The 22311-nt window shown below is 28.8% G+C and overlaps 2 protein-coding genes and 1 pseudogene across 2 annotated transcripts; 2 read left to right on the forward strand and 1 right to left on the reverse strand.

Moving 5' to 3' along the window:
* Positions 1 to 1198: 1198 nt before the first annotated feature.
* LOC113373648 lies at positions 1199 to 2352 on the reverse strand (annotated as a pseudogene).
* An 860-nt stretch (positions 2353 to 3212) lies between these two features.
* Positions 3213 to 3674, forward strand: LOC113372958. The gene has a single exon (XM_026613287.1). It carries the CDS (start codon positions 3485 to 3487, stop codon positions 3650 to 3652), a length of 168 nt encoding a protein of 55 aa, XP_026469072.1. The 5' UTR covers positions 3213 to 3484; the 3' UTR covers positions 3653 to 3674.
* A 59-nt stretch (positions 3675 to 3733) lies between these two features.
* LOC113372957 (lipoyltransferase 1, mitochondrial) lies at positions 3734 to 20906 on the forward strand. The gene is given in 6 exon segments (XM_026613286.1): positions 3734 to 4284; positions 5921 to 5980; positions 5982 to 6029; positions 18401 to 18614; positions 19642 to 19863; positions 20421 to 20906. Coding segments are annotated over 6 exon segments (1260 nt in total). The 5' UTR covers positions 3734 to 3753; the 3' UTR covers positions 20606 to 20906.
* The last annotated feature ends 1405 nt before the right edge of the window (positions 20907 to 22311 follow it).

Raw genomic sequence — 22311 nt, forward strand, 5'->3', positions numbered from 1 at the left:
TATGTATACGTTGAGATCACGTTTTCTACTTTTTCTACATTTATAAAATATGATTTACTTTTATAACCGTTCAATTGAAGGAAAAGTGCCATAGCTTTTGAATTAAAGCATAAAAATTATTGAAAACATGTATCATGCGAGTGAAATATGTTTATAGAAATGTGCTATGTAAAAACAGAAGGTGTTATAAAGGGTATAACACCAGCTAAGGGGGCCTTACAACATTTATAAGCAACTTTCTGAGCTATAAAAGATTGTAGATTAACGTCTTTGTTGTTCAACAAAACATCTCACGCATTTCTGAAATATCATGAATGAAGAGGAAAAAACATTAAATAAATTAATAAATAGCAATTTTATTTTTATTAATCAAAAAACTTACCAAATATCGCAGGGCTGGTACGAATTAATGGCATTTCAATATATTTATCAGATTATATAGAAAAAATTGCTTCGTGATACAAGCTTGGTTACAGAACAAATTAAACTAATACATCGGAGTATACTCTATACACAAAATAGTGAAAGCTAAGTTGAAATTCATCTAAATAGGGTTAAATATCAAAATGATACCAAAGAAAGATCTTGAATTCAAAGAAAATTTATGAATTATGTATTCGACATTGGAGCATTATGCCAAATTAGCAAAATGCCAGCAAAACATCTATAAAGCATATTTCTCAACATTATTTTTCTATGATGTATGTATGTGTGAAGTGATAAACAAAAATTAATCATAACATTAAAAATATTTACAAATGTACTTGCACATTTAATCTGTAAACTCATACTACGATGGAAAACTAATTCACTGATGACTATATTAGAAATTGAAGTAACACAGAAGAATTCTACAGAATACGAATTTAAAAAGTAAACTGGATCAAAATTATGTTGGGAAAAAATGTTTATTGCGTAACAGCATCAAATGAAAAGGATAGAAAGAACATTCCAAAGAAAGACAACAAATAGTAAAAAATTACTCAAAAAAGAATACACTAGAAATTAACTAAAGCGCAGAATAGAAAAATACAAAGAGAGCTTTGAGAAATAAATAGGAACTGCAAACAAGACAAGAGTGATAACATTCATCAATGCAGGTAGTAAAGTACTCAATTTTTACATTACACCAAATCATTTGTCTCTCTTATTTAGTTAACCTTAGGTTATATTATAAAAAATTACTATACTATAATTTTTCTATTTATTTATTATAGTACACATCAACAATTTTCAAATTTTACTAGTTCTAAGACAATTCATACACTTGATTTACTTTTTGTTCCATTCATCTTTCTCTAATTTTTCTTTTTTTACTTGCTCAGAACAGGGGTCAAATATCTCCAATCTTCTTCCCATTTGATCCATTGTTCTTTTGGTAAAGTGATTTATTCATAGACAATTGCATGGCGCGCACCAAACGGAAATTCTCTCATCAACAATGTTTTGGGGCAATCTGCGTAAGCTTCAGTTACATCAGCATCTTCATGACGGACATCATCTAAGTGAAGTCCTAAAATAATGTTTGAATTTTTATATTGGAAGTTGTGTATGACTTGAAACTGATTTCACTCATTCTCTTATAAAGTTAATTTGTAATATCTATATCCAAAGATTTACTTCAACCGGAGGAGCAATAAATAATGGTAAAATATATATAAACTCCATAAAAACCATACAATAAAATTATAGTTGTGACTTCTAATTTAATTGTTACACTTAGTTTAAATATTTTACGTTTTGAGAAGTCTGTGAATTTAAACTTACACAAAAAATACACCATTTACATAAAATATCACTTAGCAGAAACATCCACATATATTTGATAGTGACAACATTCATAAAATTTATCACACTAATATAATAGACGACAAGATTTGAATCAATAATAAGAAGTTATTTGTAAGAAAGAACTTGAATTGTTTAAATGTGAATTTCAGATATCAGAATAATAAAGCGCACACTTATAACAAAAAATCAATAGCTATTCAATAGCGAATGTGAAAAAAAAATATTTCAAGAATTGATGTCAACTTGGGAAAGACATCGGCCATAATAACTATCAAAATAAAGGTTATGTACAAAGAAAAAATATGTATGGCAAAACATGTACAAAATGTAATTAAGACACTCACCATATTGATTAAATCCAGATGCATATACGCCCATTTCTTTATTTTATCTGAAACAATAATATATTAATTACTTAAACAAACTGAGTGACATTATGTAACAAGAGCGACATATATATATAATATGCTACTGAAAGTTTACTGCAATAGCCGATAAGAAAAAACTAATACCTTTTACTGAATTCACTGTTCTGAAAGTTTTTGGGGCAGTTGATGCCATTTTTTACTAAACAAAACACTTATGTCAAATTTGTAAATTAATATTGTACTATGAATCGTTCGGCTCGGCCTAGCTATGTTCTTTTTTTTGTTAACGTCAAGTGAGACGCAGTAAGCGTTGCCAACTTCAGATCATCAACAGTTCGGGTTACTTACGACAGATGTCACTCTGGTATATGGTTATTATTTATTATTTGGTTACATATTTATTAGCATATTTTAATTTGTTGTATGTAGATTTGCTGAACCTTTTTTTATTGATTTTGGAGGATTCACGAAAATTATCAAACATTTAATTAGCAAAACAAGGTAAATGTAAATTTTCATATTATGTTTCAGTCATTACAAAATCATGCCAATGCTGTAGTTAATATAATTTATTAATGTTTATAAGATTGCATAATAATCTCTTTTAATAATATTTACTACTATGTTTATCATTATATATTATGTATATTATATAAGAGGTCAATTTAACTAATAGCTTTCAGCTTCATTAAGTTTTAAAATAATGTCCATGTATATAAATGCAATCATGTCATTTAATTAATAATTAACTACTATTCTACTGATATTGTAGACAAATATATGTGATTTTTTTTCACAATGATTTTTTATCTATGGATGTTTATCTTCTGCAATATTTTCATTTTGACTCTGTGTGATAGTCCCTTACAGCACGCCTGCTTTCACCCCCTGTGGACAAGTTCGCCTTATAATTTTTCTAACTGTCAAAGACGTCCAAATAATTAAAGCAAAGTTGTGAATTACATGAACTAACATTTTAGTTATTTATATAAATATTTGTTAATAAATGAACGTAGCAGCACGGAATACGGGCATTAACATCTGTAAGTGTTTTTACTTTTCGATCGACTGTACATGATAATATGTAAGCTCCTCCTCCTTTTTTATCTCATTATTGAACAAAACTGTTTGCAGACAGCGAACTTGACGTTGTTTAATATTTCATTGCCGTGTGTGATCGTTGCTAGTCTAATTATAGAATTTCGGTAGTGAGTGGAAAAACGCACGCGCACTATATAGAATTGTACGACATCTACTTCTAGATCCCGTTTACAGTTTATTCCTTAGGAGTTATTTTTTCTGTCAACCTGTCGGCACAAAGAGGCATGCCAAAAATTTGCCGCGATTGCTTGGGCATAAGGTACCGCACTAATTCTTTGCATCAGACTTGGAAGTGGTTGCATCAGACCATTGCCCTTCACGAATACTTGATATCCCTGGTTTCTTCAGCATCTGATCTACAAGAATCCTGCGAGAACTGCATGCATCATTAAGTAGTCATACTAGTTGTTTTAGAATTAGAAACATTTATTATATAAGTGTTATAAGTTTCATACATAATTTAAAATAAAGTTACGAGCATAAAATTGCAAACATGTCTTGTGCTCTGCTTGCCGGTTGTCGTTTCGGAGCTGCTTTGGTGAATATTCAAAAAGGCAAAGCAGTTGCACCGTTGATGTGGAATTCATACTCAACCAAATCTAATGTTAAGGATGTGAAAGAAGCAGACATCCAAAAATCTGTATTCATTTCACAGTCTAATGACATTTTCACAAATTTGGCTATGGAAGATTGGATTTATCGCAACTATGATCTCACAAATCATCATATAATGATGCTGTGGCTAAATGACCCTTGTGTGGTTATTGGACGCCATCAGAACCCATGGAAAGAAGCTGATGTTAGCGCTGCAGAAGCCAGGGATATCAAAATTGCTCGCAGAAATAGTGGTGGAGGTACTGTTTACCATGACAAAGGTAACTTGAATATGACCTTCTTTACACCACGAGAGCGTTATAACAGAAAATATAACCTGAATATTATAACAAGAGCTTTATTCCGTGAATGGGGCATTAGATCTCAGATATCTCCACGAGAAGACATTGTGCTTGAAGGAAATTTAAAAGTAAGTGCTTTATGTCCTTGCTCATCGCTAGTAAATTAAATCCACATGCATTCAAACATCTCTTTTGCTGTGTATAAATGGTTGTTAATGTTTTCATGCATCTATATTCATGTTCATACATATTCTACAATGGTAATAGATAGGTTCTTACAAATATTATTGCGCTAACTAATAAATGAAACATTTTTAGGCAATATATTGTCCAACAAAATAGTTCTAATTTAATCAATATCTTACTACCATTTTATTGCTATGAATGGGTATTATCTTGCAATTCGTATAGTGAAAATACCTTTTTTTTTTTTAAATCATATGTAAGAACCTATATAATATCAATACTCCATTGCCTTTGATTCATTCATCATATTCCACAGATAAATTCATAACTTAGTTTATGTTTGAAAATGTTCTTTATGTATTTAATAGTTTTCTTTTTTACATCAATCATTAATTTTTTTGCTTGAATCGTTCTCCACAAACTATTAGTCTAGCAACTTGGGAGTAATTCTCAATTACTATATTAAATTATTTAGAAATAAATTAAATAGAATTTGAAACAAAGATATTTAAACATTTTTATTTTTAATCACATATGTTGCTTTTCATAATTTTGCCAGTAACACTTTTACATGTTGAAGCTTGTGTTTTTTCTTGATTCACAAACTGCATAATTTATCATTTTTTTGCAAAGAACGTTGAATTTTCATACCAGACACTTCTGTCGGACTGAGATATAGAAAATTTTATCCTAATACAAAATATTGAAAAACATAACTTTTTCTACTTGCAAAATTTTGAAGTCAAGTAAAAGATTACTTGAAGAAATAAATAGATTTACTATATTTTAATATCTAAATTCGAATTTCAATTTAGGAATCTTTTCCTGTAATTATTCTTATAAGATTGTTATAAGATTTTCAAATAAGAAATCAAGAGTATTTATTTTTTAGCTGAATTTAAACATATCAATTTTTTCAAGAATTTTCCAAAAATGTTACGATTTTTCTAGGTAATATTTTTAGTGATTTTGGGAGGGAGATCCGTGATGTTGAGAGGGGAAGAAAAGTCAATTTTAAAAATCATCATGTATCACCAAGGGGGAGGGAAGAATCCAAAAATGTTTAAAAGTCGATTACGTGATTATGGATGACTCCTTTTATACTTCAAGCAAATAGGAGCAAATTTGTTTATTAATGACTTGAGTTATAAGTAAAAAAAATTCCAAAGAGCATGTTTTTCAAAAATTTTCTATTCACGGATAAATTCAAACAGCTATTAAGATATACACTTAAAGCTATCATTACATTAAAAATTGTTTAGCAAGTGCATGTTTCTTGACGTCAATTTCCAATCACAATATTGATTTTTATTAATCATGTATTGCTTAGCAACAATGTAATACAAAGTAGAACGATGAAAAGTTGTATTCCATAATTTGTTCGTAGTCTTTTCATATGGCGATCGAAACCTCGCAACAGGCCAAGGTCATAATCATTAAACATGTATTCAATAATTCATTACACTATTGTCATTCACTAGTGCACTAAAAATCGTATTCCATTGAATTTATGTTTTAGTGTGCCGTGTTATTAACGTGTTATTTTGGATTTTTTCTTTGTTTTCCATCCTACAGCAGATTTCGGGCACAGCAGCAAAATTAGGACAACCGAATGCATATCATCATTGTACCTTGTTGGGTCAACGTCGACAAACTGAATCTCACACAAGTTCTTCATACCCATGAGGTAAGCTCTTAAATAATTATAATTTGTGCCATGACGTATTTTGAATTCGACGAATATATAGGGTTGGGGAAAAAGAAATCCATTATTTTTACGTGAACTTCAAGACTTTATTTAACATGTTTTGCATTGTCCGATTTAGGTCAAATATGCACCATTTTGTTCTATAATTTGTTGCCATTTTAATGGTAGCTTCATTATGCCTCTCTCATAAAAGTCTTGGTCCTAATTAGCGAAAAACTCTAGCAATTGATTTTCACACTGATAAGAATTGCCATCAAGGTAAGAGTGTGAAAATCAATTGCTGGAGTTTTTCGCTAATAAGGACCAAGACTTTTATGAGAGAGGCATAACGAAGCTACCATTAAAATGGCAACAAATTATAGATCAAAATGGTGCATATTTGACCTAAATCGGACAATGCAAAACATGTTAAATAAAAGTCTTGAAGTTCATGTAAAAATAATGGATTTCTTTTTCCCCAACCCAATATATTGATGACTATTAAGGAATTTATTAATTTCCAAAATGAGAAAATTAGCTTTTCGCCAGAAATTCCGATATGACAATTTTGTTTTGCGAACGTTCGACAACCGAAATTGGAAAAGTTATAAATGTTTTTGATATTTGATCTTTCGTCGAGACCTGAAAAATTACTGCAACGATTTAAATAATTTAGGTCATTTGATGAAACTCAGTAAAGACTTGCTTTGATTATCTTTGTTCAACGATCAGAATAGTGAAAAAAAAAATTAATTGCTGATCCGATTTTGATCCGTTCAAATGTCGAAATAGTCCAGTCATTTAAGTTGTCTCAGCTCTAATTTACAGACTTACAGCTGGGTATCTCGAATTTTGAGGTGGAGTTACTTTAATGACTAAGCATCAGTAGTGAATCGTGCTGATCAGTTTTTGTCAGATGAAATAATCTGATGGCCGATTTTTGGTAACGAATATAGTAATAGTTCATTGCCTAAACTATCATCCAAAGATATTTAGAATAATTGTCTGGTCTTTTAGAACAAACATCACTGTAAATTTGGCGTTTCTACCACCATGTATAGTGGTAGATAATTCCCACCTAGGACAGCCTGATATGAAGTAATATAATATACAGTTTTACTTCAAAATATAGATTGAAATATGATTTAATCACAAAAGATTATAGAACTCTTAGCACCTTATATATATATATATATATATATATATATTTCGAATGGAGATCGACATTGACAAGTCAAAAGTGATGAACAGTGTCGAAACGAATTGGGATCCTAAAGATAATGGTAGGAAATCAGGAGCTGGAAGACGTAGATATCATCATCACATACTTGGGAAGCCTCTTGACCAGAGAAAAATACTGAACGCGAGAGTTCAGAGCAAAGATAGATATTGGCGAGTCAGGTCAGAATCGACTTACAGAAGAGGCTAATAAAGTGTTATGTCTGGAGATTTGTAAATATTAGAGACACGGACTCCATTGACAGACAAAAACTACCTGAAAGGTGTTGAAAAGTGGTGCTGGAGACGTATGAAGAAAATAAAGTGGACAGATAAGGTAACAAATGAAGAGTAGGAGAAAAGGAACTCTACCTAGCACTATCATTAGAAGGAAGGAAAACTGGATTGGATACGTTTTGCAAAAAGTCTGCTACACGACTGAAAGGACTTGGAAGAAGAAGAATACAGATGATTGATGACTCTTATTGATTTGTGGTGCTCACACCATGGACCTGTATTCGGGCAGATTAGCAATCATTTATATATAAATATATATATATTATATATATATATATATATATATCTTAAAAAATCTTGCCTTGCAAAGTTTAAACTATCTCACAAAAAGTGTTACGCACGTGCTTATAGACATAACGAACCTTTGATATTGATATAAATTTCAAGGCAACGTCAATAATGTATTTTAGCTATTACGAAATGTTGTAGGGCATGTTTATCTATTTCATGACGGAATTGACTAAACGTATATATACTACTTATAGCCAGTATTTGTAAGTACTTTTTATTCCATACATCGCGATAGTTCCGATCAACTGATTTCAAGGTCTGAGAACATCAGGAACAGGTTTCATTTATCAAATTACAATGTTCTTATGACCATACAGAATTATTTTTATAGAAGAATTAACGAAGTCGTAATAGTATTGGACACTAAATATTTATAGGCTTATTCTCGGATAAGCTTGTTCTTTTATATTATTCCACGTTTATAAAAATTGGAGAGAATCAGATCAGAAGTCAATTTTAGCCAATGTTGTATTCCTTTTCTGGGTTCATTCAATATGTTTCCTACTTGATTTCATATTTGACAGATTGTGAAAACGCAGCAATTAAATTATCTTACGATATGTAAATAGTAGAGAATTTGCTAATTCGTGACCCAGATATTTTGAGCATTTGGAGTCTAGACAATGCATGATGACTGCTAATTAAATTTATTTAAAAAATAAAATTTAGCTGGTTGAATCGTGTTTACAGGTTCACAAATTATATGAATTACCGTCGTTAACTTGCATGTATTTTTGGGACATTTTTAACGATTTCTAATTATTTGGCCACAATAATAGTAAGTATTGATTTTATTTTTCTTTTGGAAACTTGTTTTAAATATTTTCCGGATGGTTATTTGTAGACTAACAATTATTTTTATAGTTAAGCCATCGTTTTTTATATTATTTAAATTCTTCTTTATTTTTTCAATTTCTACAAGATTTGAGATTTCGGATGCAATAAGTTTGAAAGTACTTTCCTATAATTTTCATTTTACGTTTTCAAACCTAAAGCAAGAGTAAGTTGTAAAGCATACATAGAAATAAATTATAACAGAAATTTAATTTGATTTATTATGAAAGTGTTCTAAATTTCATCCCCGAAATATCGATATCGAACAAGTTTGTGGATTTTCATGGATTTGATTTATTTTTTGTTGAATTTTTAAATTTGTTGTGGAATTGATTTATTGGGGAATTAGGGTCGTTGGTTTGTTAAAGTTTGAGGGCTCTCTCCATTTGAACATGTGAATGTTGTATAAAGTATTTTTGAAATTTTGATTTGTTTTCGTTTTTGTCATGAAATTTTACAACTCCACAACGTGCGTGCGTGGTTTATCGAAATCTAAATATAAATAAAAATAATTATAATAAATGTATCTTATTATGGAACAAACGTGAAATTTATGCCTGAGTTTATGAACAACTGTCTATATGAATGATATAGCAAAAATTCGTGTTATCTCAAATATTTTGTTTGCCTCCAGAAATGTTTTTTTTACGATACGGCATACGTGACGACCCGGACATACAAAACAGTTTGAACCATGACATTTTTAAAAATGCCATTGATAAACTTAATAAATATGGTTTCTTCTTTTATATTTTCCAATTATGAAAATTGCTGTTTGATCTTTACTCACAAAGATACAATAGTTTCAAATGATTCACGTTTCTTATACGTGATTCACGAATGCAACAATTTATATCAATTTATAGACAGTAGCACAAGGTTAATGTAGACCACACGTTGACAGGTCGATCTAGAAAAGTAATTGAAACTTCAAGTATTTCCTAGTTGAAATCTATTGATAATTATTACAAATTGTAGTATGTATTTTTTTCAACTTCGTACGAAAATGCTCAATTTTTTTTTTGTAAAGGCGTAAGTTGAATAGATATTTGATGTCTCTTGGAATTTCGTCTTCAAATCCGTAAAGTCCACGTGTCGTTGGTTTAAAACTCTATGCTTTTATTGCAACTTGCAATGATCATTAATTCGCAAGATAAACATCTTTGCTTACTTTGAAACATGCACAAAATTTATGAGAAATTATCTACGAAATCGATTTAGCAAAAATTGATGATATGTAAGCATCAGTAAATGTATTTGCGTCTTAAACGTCGAGCTTTCTAGTTAATTATTCATGACTCATTTTTATGATATAATCAGTTACTCTAATTATGAAGGTTAACGTTTAATTAATGAATTCTTTTTCTCATGTATATATCATGTTAAAAACAGAGTTAAAATTGATTTTTGTTTTTCGAATGATGGTACCGTTTCAAAAGCTACTTTTACGCATTTGAATAATAGGTATATAATAATTTTGCGCGAAACATGTTAACAACAAAAGCTATCCTTTTCATTGTAATCAATTTTATGACGATAACTAAAAACTTAAATACGAAAAAAACCTTTTCTGGTGTTAATATTCTGACATGTTGAGAGAAAATTATAGTCAAGGAGCTTATTTTGCAATTCTTTAAAATGGTAACACATCTCCATGAAGCTTTTTTATTATTGTTATTCAGCGTTTTCCAAGATATTGATCGTTGAGGTGATGTATATGATATGTTAACTTGTAATCACAGGCTTCAAATCAATAGCATAATTAGTATTTTTCTTAATTCTTATAGCGCATGACAACCATAGAGTTCTAATTTTGTTTCCTACTATTGATTAATGGAAACCTCTTCAATAACAAATTTTGATATTTGATGTAAGACTAAGACGTCTTGCTATAAAATTGTTTTAATGTTGCATTCTGTACAAAAATATCAGCTAAATGTATTAATGAAAAACTAATTAACGAATTATTTTCAATCTGCACACGGTAATTATCTTGACCTTTTGCATTTGCTAAAAAAAAAATCCCAGCATTTAGTCACCGTTAGACATACCTACACTGATTAACATTAAATGAATATTGAAAATAGTGGAATCGACTGAAAGTATATTCATACAGACTCAATACGAGAATTTGTTATTTTTATTGATCGAAAAAACATTTAAAAGTTTCAAAACTAATATTTTGAAACTGCTCAGCTTGTACTTAGGTTTTTTATTAATTTCCGAAGAAATTTGTTTTTGTCAGAAGATCGGATATGCAAATTTTAGGTTTTCTTAATATTTGAATTAATTCTGAATCGTTTGACACCAAAATTGTAAAAATTATATTCATGTATGTGTAAATGTAAGCTAAAATTTGACCTTTTGTCGGCGTTTTGTCAAAAACAACTACATCGATTTCAAAAATTTTAAAATTAATTGGTTTTGACAGACGTTTCGTCTAGCTTTTTTCTGAATCATTAACAGAGAATTGCAAGCAGTCAAACTAAAAATCCTGAATCGATTTTGAAAATTTGAAAACCTTTTGAAAGATATTAAGGTGACAATTAAACTGATTGTGTGTAGTTTTTGGCGAAGGTCAGTCAGGTCGTTTCTTCGTAAAAAAAGGTCTTTTTCGACGTAGTGATAGAAATCATGGTCTTATAACCAAATTCCTGAATATAAAACCTATGAAAAGTGGTTTAGTTATTATCATTATTATGAATAAAATAATAATGAATATTAAAATAAATATTGTTATCGGCCACCCTCTTAGGACATACACTTAACAGCCGAGTTCTTACGAAGGCTTATTACTATAAAATACTGTTTAGTTGGGAAGTTCACTCAGCTTGCCTTAAGGAAAAATGTCACTTAGTTTCTATTCATCAGTGTCTAATTAATTTGAAAAAATATCGAGCACTAAAGCAAACAGTCAGAAAATTCAATTATTTGAATCTATAACTCATAGTAATTTTTCGACATTCCACCAATTTTATAATTATACATTTAATTTAATGTACTATCAAATATTACTCTCAGTTCATTAGCAAATATAATAATATTTCGATGGAGTAGCTGTTACCAATTACTGAGTTATAAATCAAAACTATCGATATTGCCAAATAGAGTAAATATTTTTTATTAATAGAAAATATTGATAACCTCGACCTGTGTTGTATCTTATAAAATATCCATAGTTGATCGATTCGCGGATATTAAAATTTTGTTTTATTTGCAGTATTAATACAATGTTAAAGTTCAAAAAACAATATTAAATTGATCTAATTTTGCGGTAATGATCTGATAAAAAGCCGCAATTATCTCTACGGATAATTATATAAAAACTTGTTGATATTAACATATAATTACTAGAATTAAACTGTTATTTTCCATTACTTTGCATTTTTGTGAGGTTGTTGCCATGTTAATGAGAACCTTTATCCGTATTTGATAAACATATTTTTTTATATATTGATACATATATTGACATCAAGACATGTTTGTATAAATACACAAGTAGCATTGTTTTTCTGAAATGGCTAAAATAATCATTATGAATTATATTTTCATAAATTGAAATTGAAATCCTTATTATAAACTACCGTATCTGTTAAGAGCCTCGTAAAATATATTTAGTTTATATAGCAACAGCTCTGTCGCTAAATATTAAATATGTTAATTTTATATGCCATAAGAAATACTACAGAAATTGCGAAAAACAATATTTGCTTATGTGTAGTGCTTACGTTTTTCATTAGTTTTAATTGTTAAAAATATCATTGACCGTTAAGTGTAACTTGTTATTAGTGACAACAAAATACTATATATTTTTTATATATATATATATATATATATATATATATATATATATGTGTGTATATATATTAGTGCGGGTCGATTTAAAGGTCACTTAGACACATATAATTTTAGGATTCTAGGGATCAAAATAAGATACTTTGCTGAAGAACCATTAAAGGGGTCTATCATACATTTGAACGCGATTGGGACACTCTAAAATGGGCAAAATGGAATTTTTCAAATTTTAATCCTTATTTTTGGGTTATTGCACGGGACATCAGAATTCATTTCAGAAGTATGGTTTCTTTAGCAAAGTATTTTATTTTGATCTCTAGTATCCGAAAATCATATGTGCCTAAGCGACTTTTTTTGACCCAAACTATAAATCGATCCGCTCTAATATATATACTATCAAAAAAGCTTGTAGCAAATTGTAAATTTAAAATGAAAGTACCTTATTTAACGTTGCACATTTGTAGTACATAATGCCTAAAATTTTAGAGAAAGCACTTTGTATGGACTCATCTATTCATTTTTATTAAATCACGCCCAACATTTTAATATTAACATACAACAATATTTTGATGATAATGCATTCAGCATATGTTAATTTGCATATTGCTAAATAAATAATGCATTAATTCAATATGTTTATAACATATGAAAATACAATTTACTAGTAATTACCTTGACCTTTAGATGCCGGACTTTATTGAATATGTGATAATTATAGAAGTCAAAAATCAATTTTACGTACTTACCATAGATTTCCGTGTGGTTTAGTAGTTAGAGCTTTGGTCTTCTAAAAAAACATTCCAGGTGGTTACTAACCATAAGTATGAACTAAAATATGTTTTAAGTGAAAACAGCCCTTCACTGGATCTAATATTGTTAATGATCATTTCATAGGACTAAGTTCTGATTTTACAGTACACTTTCCTGTTATGATACAAAAATAGTATTAGATTGTTTCTCTCTAATAATCATATGTAAAAGTATTTTTGATGCACACACAGATACAATTGTTTTTTTTCGGAACTTTTTTTGATTACATTGATTCTTTCTTTTTAAAACGTTAAATTACAAGCAAATTGTATGTAATTTTGTTAATAGCTGCGTTTTTTTTATCAGGGTTCAAAACTAGATATGTGAGCGATATTTATTCTAGGTTTCTAGGCAAATGAATGATTGCCATTAGTATTTGAAATATTAATATTAATTTACTTATAAACGCCATTAGAAGGTAAACCAAATAATCGTTCTAATTGTTTTATTGCCTTAATGTCCCGAAAAGCTATTACAATTACAATCATATTTTCAAAAGAAACTTATTGGTATCAGATTGTCCAATACGGGAAATGAATCCGAAATCATTTGGTTGCAAGGTGGTTTATTTTCTTTTTAATATCGAACAGCTATCAGAAATTAAATTACTATTAAGAGTTCTATGAGCTGTTGTGATGATTTACTTAACTAACTACGTTGGGTTTTTTATAGATGGCAACCCAAACAGTTTCAATTATAATTTCTATAATATAATTGCTACCAAGTTTCCAATTAAAAATCGATGCATTGACAGCGGGAATTGAACACGGGATCTCCAATTTAAATCCCGCCACTCTATCCTCCTACCTCTGGGCGAAGCCAACAAAAAATATGTGCAGTTTATGGTATTAATTGCATGACAGAACACATGTGACAAATTTGATTTGAATAATTCGTTATGAATATGTTTCGTCTTAAGGAGAATATTCAGTCTGTGGTTAAATGTTTCAGTGAGGTTAATTGTACATACTGCTCACAGCATTTGAGAATCAATTTAAATTTCTTGGACTCGTTAAGAAGTACGAAATTTAGTTTCCGACGGCATTCGAGTCGCATTCATATTATTTTATATTGGATCTAAATGTATTGAAAACTAGTGAGGTGTATGGCATCGTGCCTTTATTAAGGCAAATTGCTGAAACTTCCCGTACCATAACGAAATGTTCGAGGAATACTGAATGTTTTCAAATAGATTATTATTAATATTGTAACATTGTCTAATATTTATAAGAATTATATGAACTGAATTGCAAAGTTGAAATTATTTGTTTAAAGTATATTTGAACTATAGTCAGAATTAAAAATAAAATCTGAATTATTTTCGATATACAAAAAAACACTTCTCTCAATAACTTACTAATTGAATGTTTTTTAGATCATTCAAATCGGATCCTCTGTTCTCTCAAAAACTCGATTTCTATTTTCTACACTCTTTGCTCTTATCTCCGTAACTGCTGGGCCTGTCTTTGCCAAAAACTGATCAGCACATCTCCCTATCAATAGGAATCGAATGTTTTTTGAACCATTCAAATTGGTTAATTCGTGCGCCCGAAAACGTGACTGGGAATTTGTATCCATACATACATACACACACACATCCATTTTTTCTGAGGTATGCCAAAATGTTCAGAAACCTTCAAAACGTCGAGAAATGTAAAAATTTTCAATTTTGATTTTCGGCCCATTACAATAACTTAATAATAATAACGGGAAGTTAAAAAAAAGCAAAATACAGTGAAAATTTTTATTTAATAATTTCATTAATTTTTGGTTATTATAAGTTTTTAAAAAAAATCTATAGTATTGAACTGTCAATTCAAATATTCAATCCGGTGGATACCTGCCTATAAACATAAAGACACTAGTATTCATGTGTAAAATATAAAATTAAGATACTTCATTTAATTTAATATTGTTATCAATATTTTTGGTCTAATTAATATTAGTTACATAGGTCAGCGAATCAGATAAAAAAACTTTTAACCTATATATAAACGATCTCTATTTTTTTTGCAGTCTACTAAAGATTACAGAATTTACAGTGACCTGATCTAGAGTATATATATATATATATATATATATATATATATATATATATATATATATAATTGTATCTATAAGAAATTACAACAAGCTATATAAAAACGAAATAAAGAAACAAATGTTGTTTACGTTTAGTTGAGATATGAGTGCAAAGTCAACGCACTCTTGAAAAAAATAAAAATTCAATGATTTCTGTTGAAATGATATGTAATTATTTCTCATGAAAGAATATTAGTTATTTCATAAGAAAATGGGTGCATTTTGTAGATGATAAATCAAATTATATTCAATCTTATATTCAATTGTCCATATGTGAAAATATATTTACACGCGAAAAGGACGCGTCCATTAATCACGTGATCGATTTTTAAGGATTTTTGGATACCCCTTGGTGATACGTGGTGATATTAAAAATTATCCGCCTTCCCCACAAATAATTAAATATAATTTTTCAGTTTGACTCTATTAACAAGGGATAAAAAATCATTTTATTTTATCTCATTATCTTTTAAATTTCTAATAGAAAAGTTTGTTTCTTTTTGGCGTTTTAGGTCATGTTGATGCCATAATTCAGAAAACTATGTGTATCTATGAGCAAAATTTGACTTTGGTAATGATCAGCCTGATCAAATCTTCTGGTAGAGATTGGCTGTTTTTCTTAATTAATTATTGAACTTATTGACAACTTCAATAAATTTTGACAAATTCGAGTTTACTTGTTTTTATAATTGTATGTATATATTTGAGTTTCTTTCTTTATAATATCAAAATTTAATTAAGATATAATTTAGTACATTAATAAAAGATGAATTACTGGGTTTTTCTTTTAAAATTCTATGTTAATTGTCAAACTAATTACTCAGTGTCTTTCTATTTAGACAGATTGTAATTTATAAGAAAATAAAAAAATAAAATTCAAGTTTATGATGTAAACGAACATCCTAGAATATTATAAGCCATATTAAAAACTGTTGGATTATGATAATGGGTTGCGCTTTTTGGACATAAAATCGCGTGTTTGTGCACTATAATTGATATAATTACATGTGTCTTCTACAAGTTTATTCAAAATATGTCAAGTGATGGCATCGATTAGATTCTGATGAAAAGCAAAAATTTTATTTATTAACTAAATAGTTTTCTCTATTTTTATTGAATAAATCGATTATTTACCTTAAAGAAAAATATCGGTTACACCTAGTCGAACAATTGATTTAATAAATAGATGATCAAGCAAATAAAAAATAACTAGATTACAAGTATTCGTAGATTTCTCATGTTTTCAATGCAATTATATCATTTGTTTATATTCTCTTACTCTGGTATGTTGTAATTTTTTACCGGTTGTATAAATAACCGCTATCTAATTCGATTTGTAATCAAATCCGTCAAAATATTTACGGACTAGTAATTTTATCACCATAATGTTTACCGAAAATAACAAAAATTTATACGCAAATTATTCACTTTACATTGCCCTTGGATAAAGTCTACAACGAACATGTTTAACCTACATGCATACATATTCATGAGAATCGTGTTACTGTGCGAATACTTGGTGTATTTTCTGCATACGATTAATGCAAATTATTTGCAAGGAATATTATTATTAATTCAATATAGCACCAAGAGTTAATTATTGTATAAATTGTTGTGAGTGAAAACAATTAGCTGATTTTGGATGACAATTATAATTTATATTATAACAAGGCGTAGGAAGTATTTTCTCTTCCTAAAATCAATTACTGATAATTTTTATTTAAAAATTTAATATTGATTAATGCATTCTACTTCATAAGCTCTCATTAAAGGAAGTAAAACTTAATGGAATAAAGTATATATTTAATTCTGATCCAGGAATATACGATGTTTTTATTCATACTGCTCCCTCATTATATCCTGAACATATATAGTACCATACCATATTGTACATATACTGTGAAGCACAATGCTAATTTGTATTATAAGCGTTTAGTGTCCATATTTTTTAAAAGAAATTAGTTATTTACTAATGGAATCTACAATGTGGTTCTATTATATTAATCTTAATCGACTATTGACGTCCGCTAAAATCAGGTTTTTTTATCACTTAACCAGTTAACTGTAATTGACAAGTGCACTCCTTATGGAGAAGTGAATTTTTCACTATTACAGAAATTGTAATGAAAGAAATTCATCATAGAGATGAGACAACTGTTGTCTGCAAAAAACCAACGTCAAGTATTTCATCAAGTAAAATGTTTTTTGAATTATTCAAATCGGACGCTTCGTTCTCTTAAAAACTTAAAAACTGGGTTACCGTTTTTGGCACTTTTTGCCCCATATCTTCGGAACGGCTAGACCTGCCTTCGCCAAAAACTAATCAGCTCGTCTCCTTATCAATACGAATCGAATGTTTGTTGAATTATTCAAATCGCTTCATCTGTGTTTCCGAAATCGTCGACGAAAATTTGTATCCGCACACACACACACATACACGCACATACACACACACACACATACATCCATTTTTTCTAAGGTATGCCAAAATGTTCAGAAGGTTTTGAAACGTAAAGATATATAAAAATTTTCATTTTCGATTTTTTTGCGATTACTATAACTTGCCCTACGGGAAGTTAATAAATAAAATATTTTTTTTTTTTAAAGAAAAAAAATGAGGAATGACATACTGTGCACTCAATTGGAAACACAAGCGCTCATGGCATAAATAAACAATTTATACATATAGTTTTAATACCGATTTTTCTTCACATATTTCGCACTTATACGTTCTCTCAAAATAACGTGTAATTAGTACAATTCATTAAAACTGTTATTAAAAATTAATTTGCAATTACTGACCTGTTTATTGTTACTGCCATAATACTCTATACTTCAGATTATAAAATTAGTCCTGTAATTCTCATATATACAATATCCACTGATGATATAGCAAAAGTTTTCAATAAAATTTCGATTTTTTTTTATATTTCATGAATTTAGTTTGAATTTTTTATACAATAAAAATAGAAAGATTCAAAATGTAATTAAAACTACATAATAAAATAACATTTTTTTTATTAATAAATATATTTCTATTTCAGTCAGGTATAAGCACAACCGCCACTCCTTCTGTGAAAAGCAAGGTTGCGAATTTAGTGGAGCAAGATGTTCGTGTAAACGTAAATCGCTTGATCGCTGCTGTCGGAAATGAATATATGCGGACATCCGCTGTATCTTTGCAAGATCAGGGAGATGCTTTGGTGCAGTCACAGAGAGGATTCCAATCCATCAACCCAACCGAGGGCTGGTTCCCAGGTAAAAGGTTTATAATTAGGCAAGTTTTATCAAAATAATAGCATTATGTGAGGAATTAAACAAGTTTTGGTTCGAGCACTATTTGTTGACCACCATAGCTACTCTATGGTGCTTCTATTCATAGGACTGTTTAATATATAATTTTTTTGTGGTTTTTGAAGTCTGCGTAATACTGAAGTATGATCTTAGTCTAGAGTAAATAATTTTTTTCTAACAGGGTATCAATTAAGCCATTTACTGACTTATAAAAAAGATAAGATCATTAATTTGCTGTCATTTGCTCAGATTATTGGTCTCGCATTTCTGTAAAAAAATTCCTCTTTCATGTACACTAATTCTTTTATATTGCGCAAAGTATTTTAGGTATTTTTCAAAAAAAAATGGCACACTATTAAGTTTGTTGCTTGATAGTTTCGTATAATGTGTCCAAGCTATGGAATAATATTCTAGAAAAGGCCTGACGAGGGTGAAGTGCACAATGTATAGTGTGTCCTTATTGTGAAAACCTCGTTATTGTGAAGTCAGTGTATTTATTTTTTGATTTTTTAAAATTATATTAAATTTTATTATGAAACTATTAAGTAGGTATTATATCATTTTACAATCATGATTGAATGCGCCAAGTTTTAATAAAACTTACCAACACACTTTTTTTTTAATTTTTTAGAAGTAGGTCCTCTAAAAGTTGACCACATTTAAAAATTTAATTTATAGTTCAACATTAAGTATTAATTCTTGAAAATTTAGGGCAATTGTGTCATTATTTGTGACTGTATTTCCTAGAAATATTATTTACGATTACGAACCTAAAGCTTAAATAAATGATTTTAACCACGATTTTCGAAAAATGGTCATATTTTCCTCAGAGCTCTAGGTTGCCTTTTAAAGGTACGTCAGATACATAGGTGCTTTAGCACTTTATAAACTATGTGTGATTTTCTTTTTATTTTTTTTTTATGACAACTACCATCAATACTATCACCACATTACGGCTTGACATTGAGTTCTGGGACACATTTATTTTCAGGTATTAATAAGATACGGGAAGAATACGAAAGTTGGGATTGGCGATTTGGGCGCACTCCCAAATTTTCCATATTGCGTACATTCGATGTACCTGAATCGCTTTTACAAGAAGATGTATCTGTGCAACACGGAGAGATTTTTGAAAGAGATTCTAAACAACTAACCATATCGATGAACGTGGAGCGTGGACTTATCAATGATGTTCACTTGAGTGTCCCAAAAGGTAAGAAAATGGAAATAAAATACAAGTTATTTTCTTAATTTATTAAATGTAATATTATTACATGCCCTTAGCAGAATCAAATATCATTAAAGACCAAGCAAGATCCAATTTGATCCATTTTGGCCTCATATATGATCTCAATTGAACAAGTTTTCCAAATATGTGTAGATTATGAAAAATATATGATAGTTTATAATAAATTTTTTGAGAACTTCGAAGATCGTAGCACCAAACTAGATTGCAAAGATATGTTTATAAATATTCATTATTGTTAAGATCTGAAAATGTATATGCAATAGCTCAAGCTAAAATTCCTGTAAATGTTGAGAGAAGTAAAGAAGTTAATGGTCCGTAAAATTAAAATATATATATATATATATAAACAATTTTATATTATTTATAAATATTATTGCAGTAAAAATTAGATTTTTGTTAAGAAATTTAATAAATGTGGTAAATTTTGGAGGTACAGTGCAATATTAATTTTGTTCTCTGATAATGTTTTTATGTCAATTATATTTCAAATACTTTTTCTGATTAAATGTTTATCCTTCCAGGGCTTTGCCGTACAGATGGAATGCATGGCGAAGCGGCTGTGATCACTCGTCTACAAGGTCAGAAATTCTCAGAGGAATCCATTAAACTTGTGGAAACAGCTTTGGCTGGTGAAGAACCATGTGCCTTACAAGAAAAAGACAGATTTGTAGCAAATTGCTTCAGAAAGATAATAAATAGTGCTTGATCTTTTGAAAACAAAATAATGAACAAAAAAGTCTGATGCATTGCGATAATATTATACTAATATTGGGTTATAATAATATTGGAATTAACAGGGGAATAAGGTACCATATTGATACTTAGCAGAGTACGAGATATGTTTCTGCAATTTTAGTTTTGTATTTTATTATTAGTTTTTGGGGTTAATATATAGTTCATATTGTTTATTTACTTTAAATTTCTTTTAGTTGTAAATGAAGCAAGAATACAAGCATATCATTTAATATTATTAATTTTGCCTAAATATCTTTTTGTTATTTTTAGAGCTTTTTAATAATATGTATAATAGTTTTTATTAGTTAGTTTTTGAATATATTATTTTAGAGTATATATAAATATTGTATCCTCTTTCTTTAATATAATAAATTATAAATTTGATGTTTAATACAACCAAGGAACCCAGGGATGTGTACACACACACACACATATATATATATATATATATATATTAACATGTTTTTTTTTAATTATCAATTAATTAGTGTTATTTTTGGGGTACCAAATTCACAAAAACTTTCCTTAAACCAAAACTGTACGATATTTTAAATTTAATTGTTATTATTACTATTGTCACTAAAGTAATTACCATTTTATTCAATTTATTAAGTTTATATATTGCTGGCTGTTTTTGTCAAAGCTGTAATTATTCCAATAAATTTAATATATTATAATATTAACAGTATACTATAATATCAAAATATACTATAGTATTGTTAATAATGTATTATATTATATATTTGTTGTTGATTTAAACAAAGCACAAGTGCGAGCAGGTGCACTTGGGTTTTTACTCCATAGGTTGATCGGTTTACCACGCATTTATTTTTATCTTCCCATCATAATGAGCCAAACGACCAGTGTCATATACAACTCTTGGTCACAATGGTGGGGCATACTATTGATCAACAATAGTTCGATTACAGGTCGAAATTTGGCACATACATTGAAAATAATTCGATTATAGGTCAGAATTTGGCCTATGGGTTAAAAATAGTTCTATCGTTCGTAGGTCAAAATTAGATCGAAAAATGGTTTGATCGTAAAATCTGAAACTAAAAGAATATTAAATGAATTAAAAATGCAACTATAGGTTAAAATAAAATTTATATTCACCAAAGATAAATAAATAATACTAAGCATTTCACTAAATAAAATTCATATTATATTTAATATAATTAAAAATCTAATATCAACTAGTTTGTACTTAGCTGAACTTGACAATAGAAAACAAAGAAAATAATAAACCTAACTAAATTTTATCTTCTATTCTTCTCTGCTGCGACCTACTATATCTGTCCTGTGCACGACGAAGCCATTCATCTAATAAAATCGCCCACTTGATCCTCCGACACTCGAATATCCTTGAAAATATATAATATCCTTTCGGAGACAATCTCTGAAATCATTTTATATTCTATTATTAAAAAATCTCAATTCATTGATATAATAATTATTTAATGTATTCATTTGGTCAAGATTTTGATCATTGCATATGTAACAACATTTAACAAATTTATTATATTTTTTAGATATCCAAACTTAAATTCTTAAAACAATTTTATATTTTTATAATATTTGAAGATGTAATTTAATTTACTATAATCAAATCTAAGTACGCACTTATTCAAAAACTGATTACCTAAATAAAATAAGTTTATTTATGTGTAAATC

The sequence above is a fragment of the Ctenocephalides felis genome, unplaced genomic scaffold (genome assembly GCF_003426905.1).
Source record: "Ctenocephalides felis isolate EL2017-DRISC unplaced genomic scaffold, ASM342690v1 CF-g0.4_SCAFFOLD_01604, whole genome shotgun sequence".
Classification (NCBI taxonomy): Eukaryota; Metazoa; Arthropoda; class Insecta; order Siphonaptera; family Pulicidae; genus Ctenocephalides; species Ctenocephalides felis.

What these genes read in the sequence shown, in the direction of transcription:
- LOC113372958 (XM_026613287.1), top strand. Translation starts at nt 3,485, where the DNA reads ATGCCAAAAATTTGCCGCGATTGCTTGGGCATAAGGTACCGCACTAAT.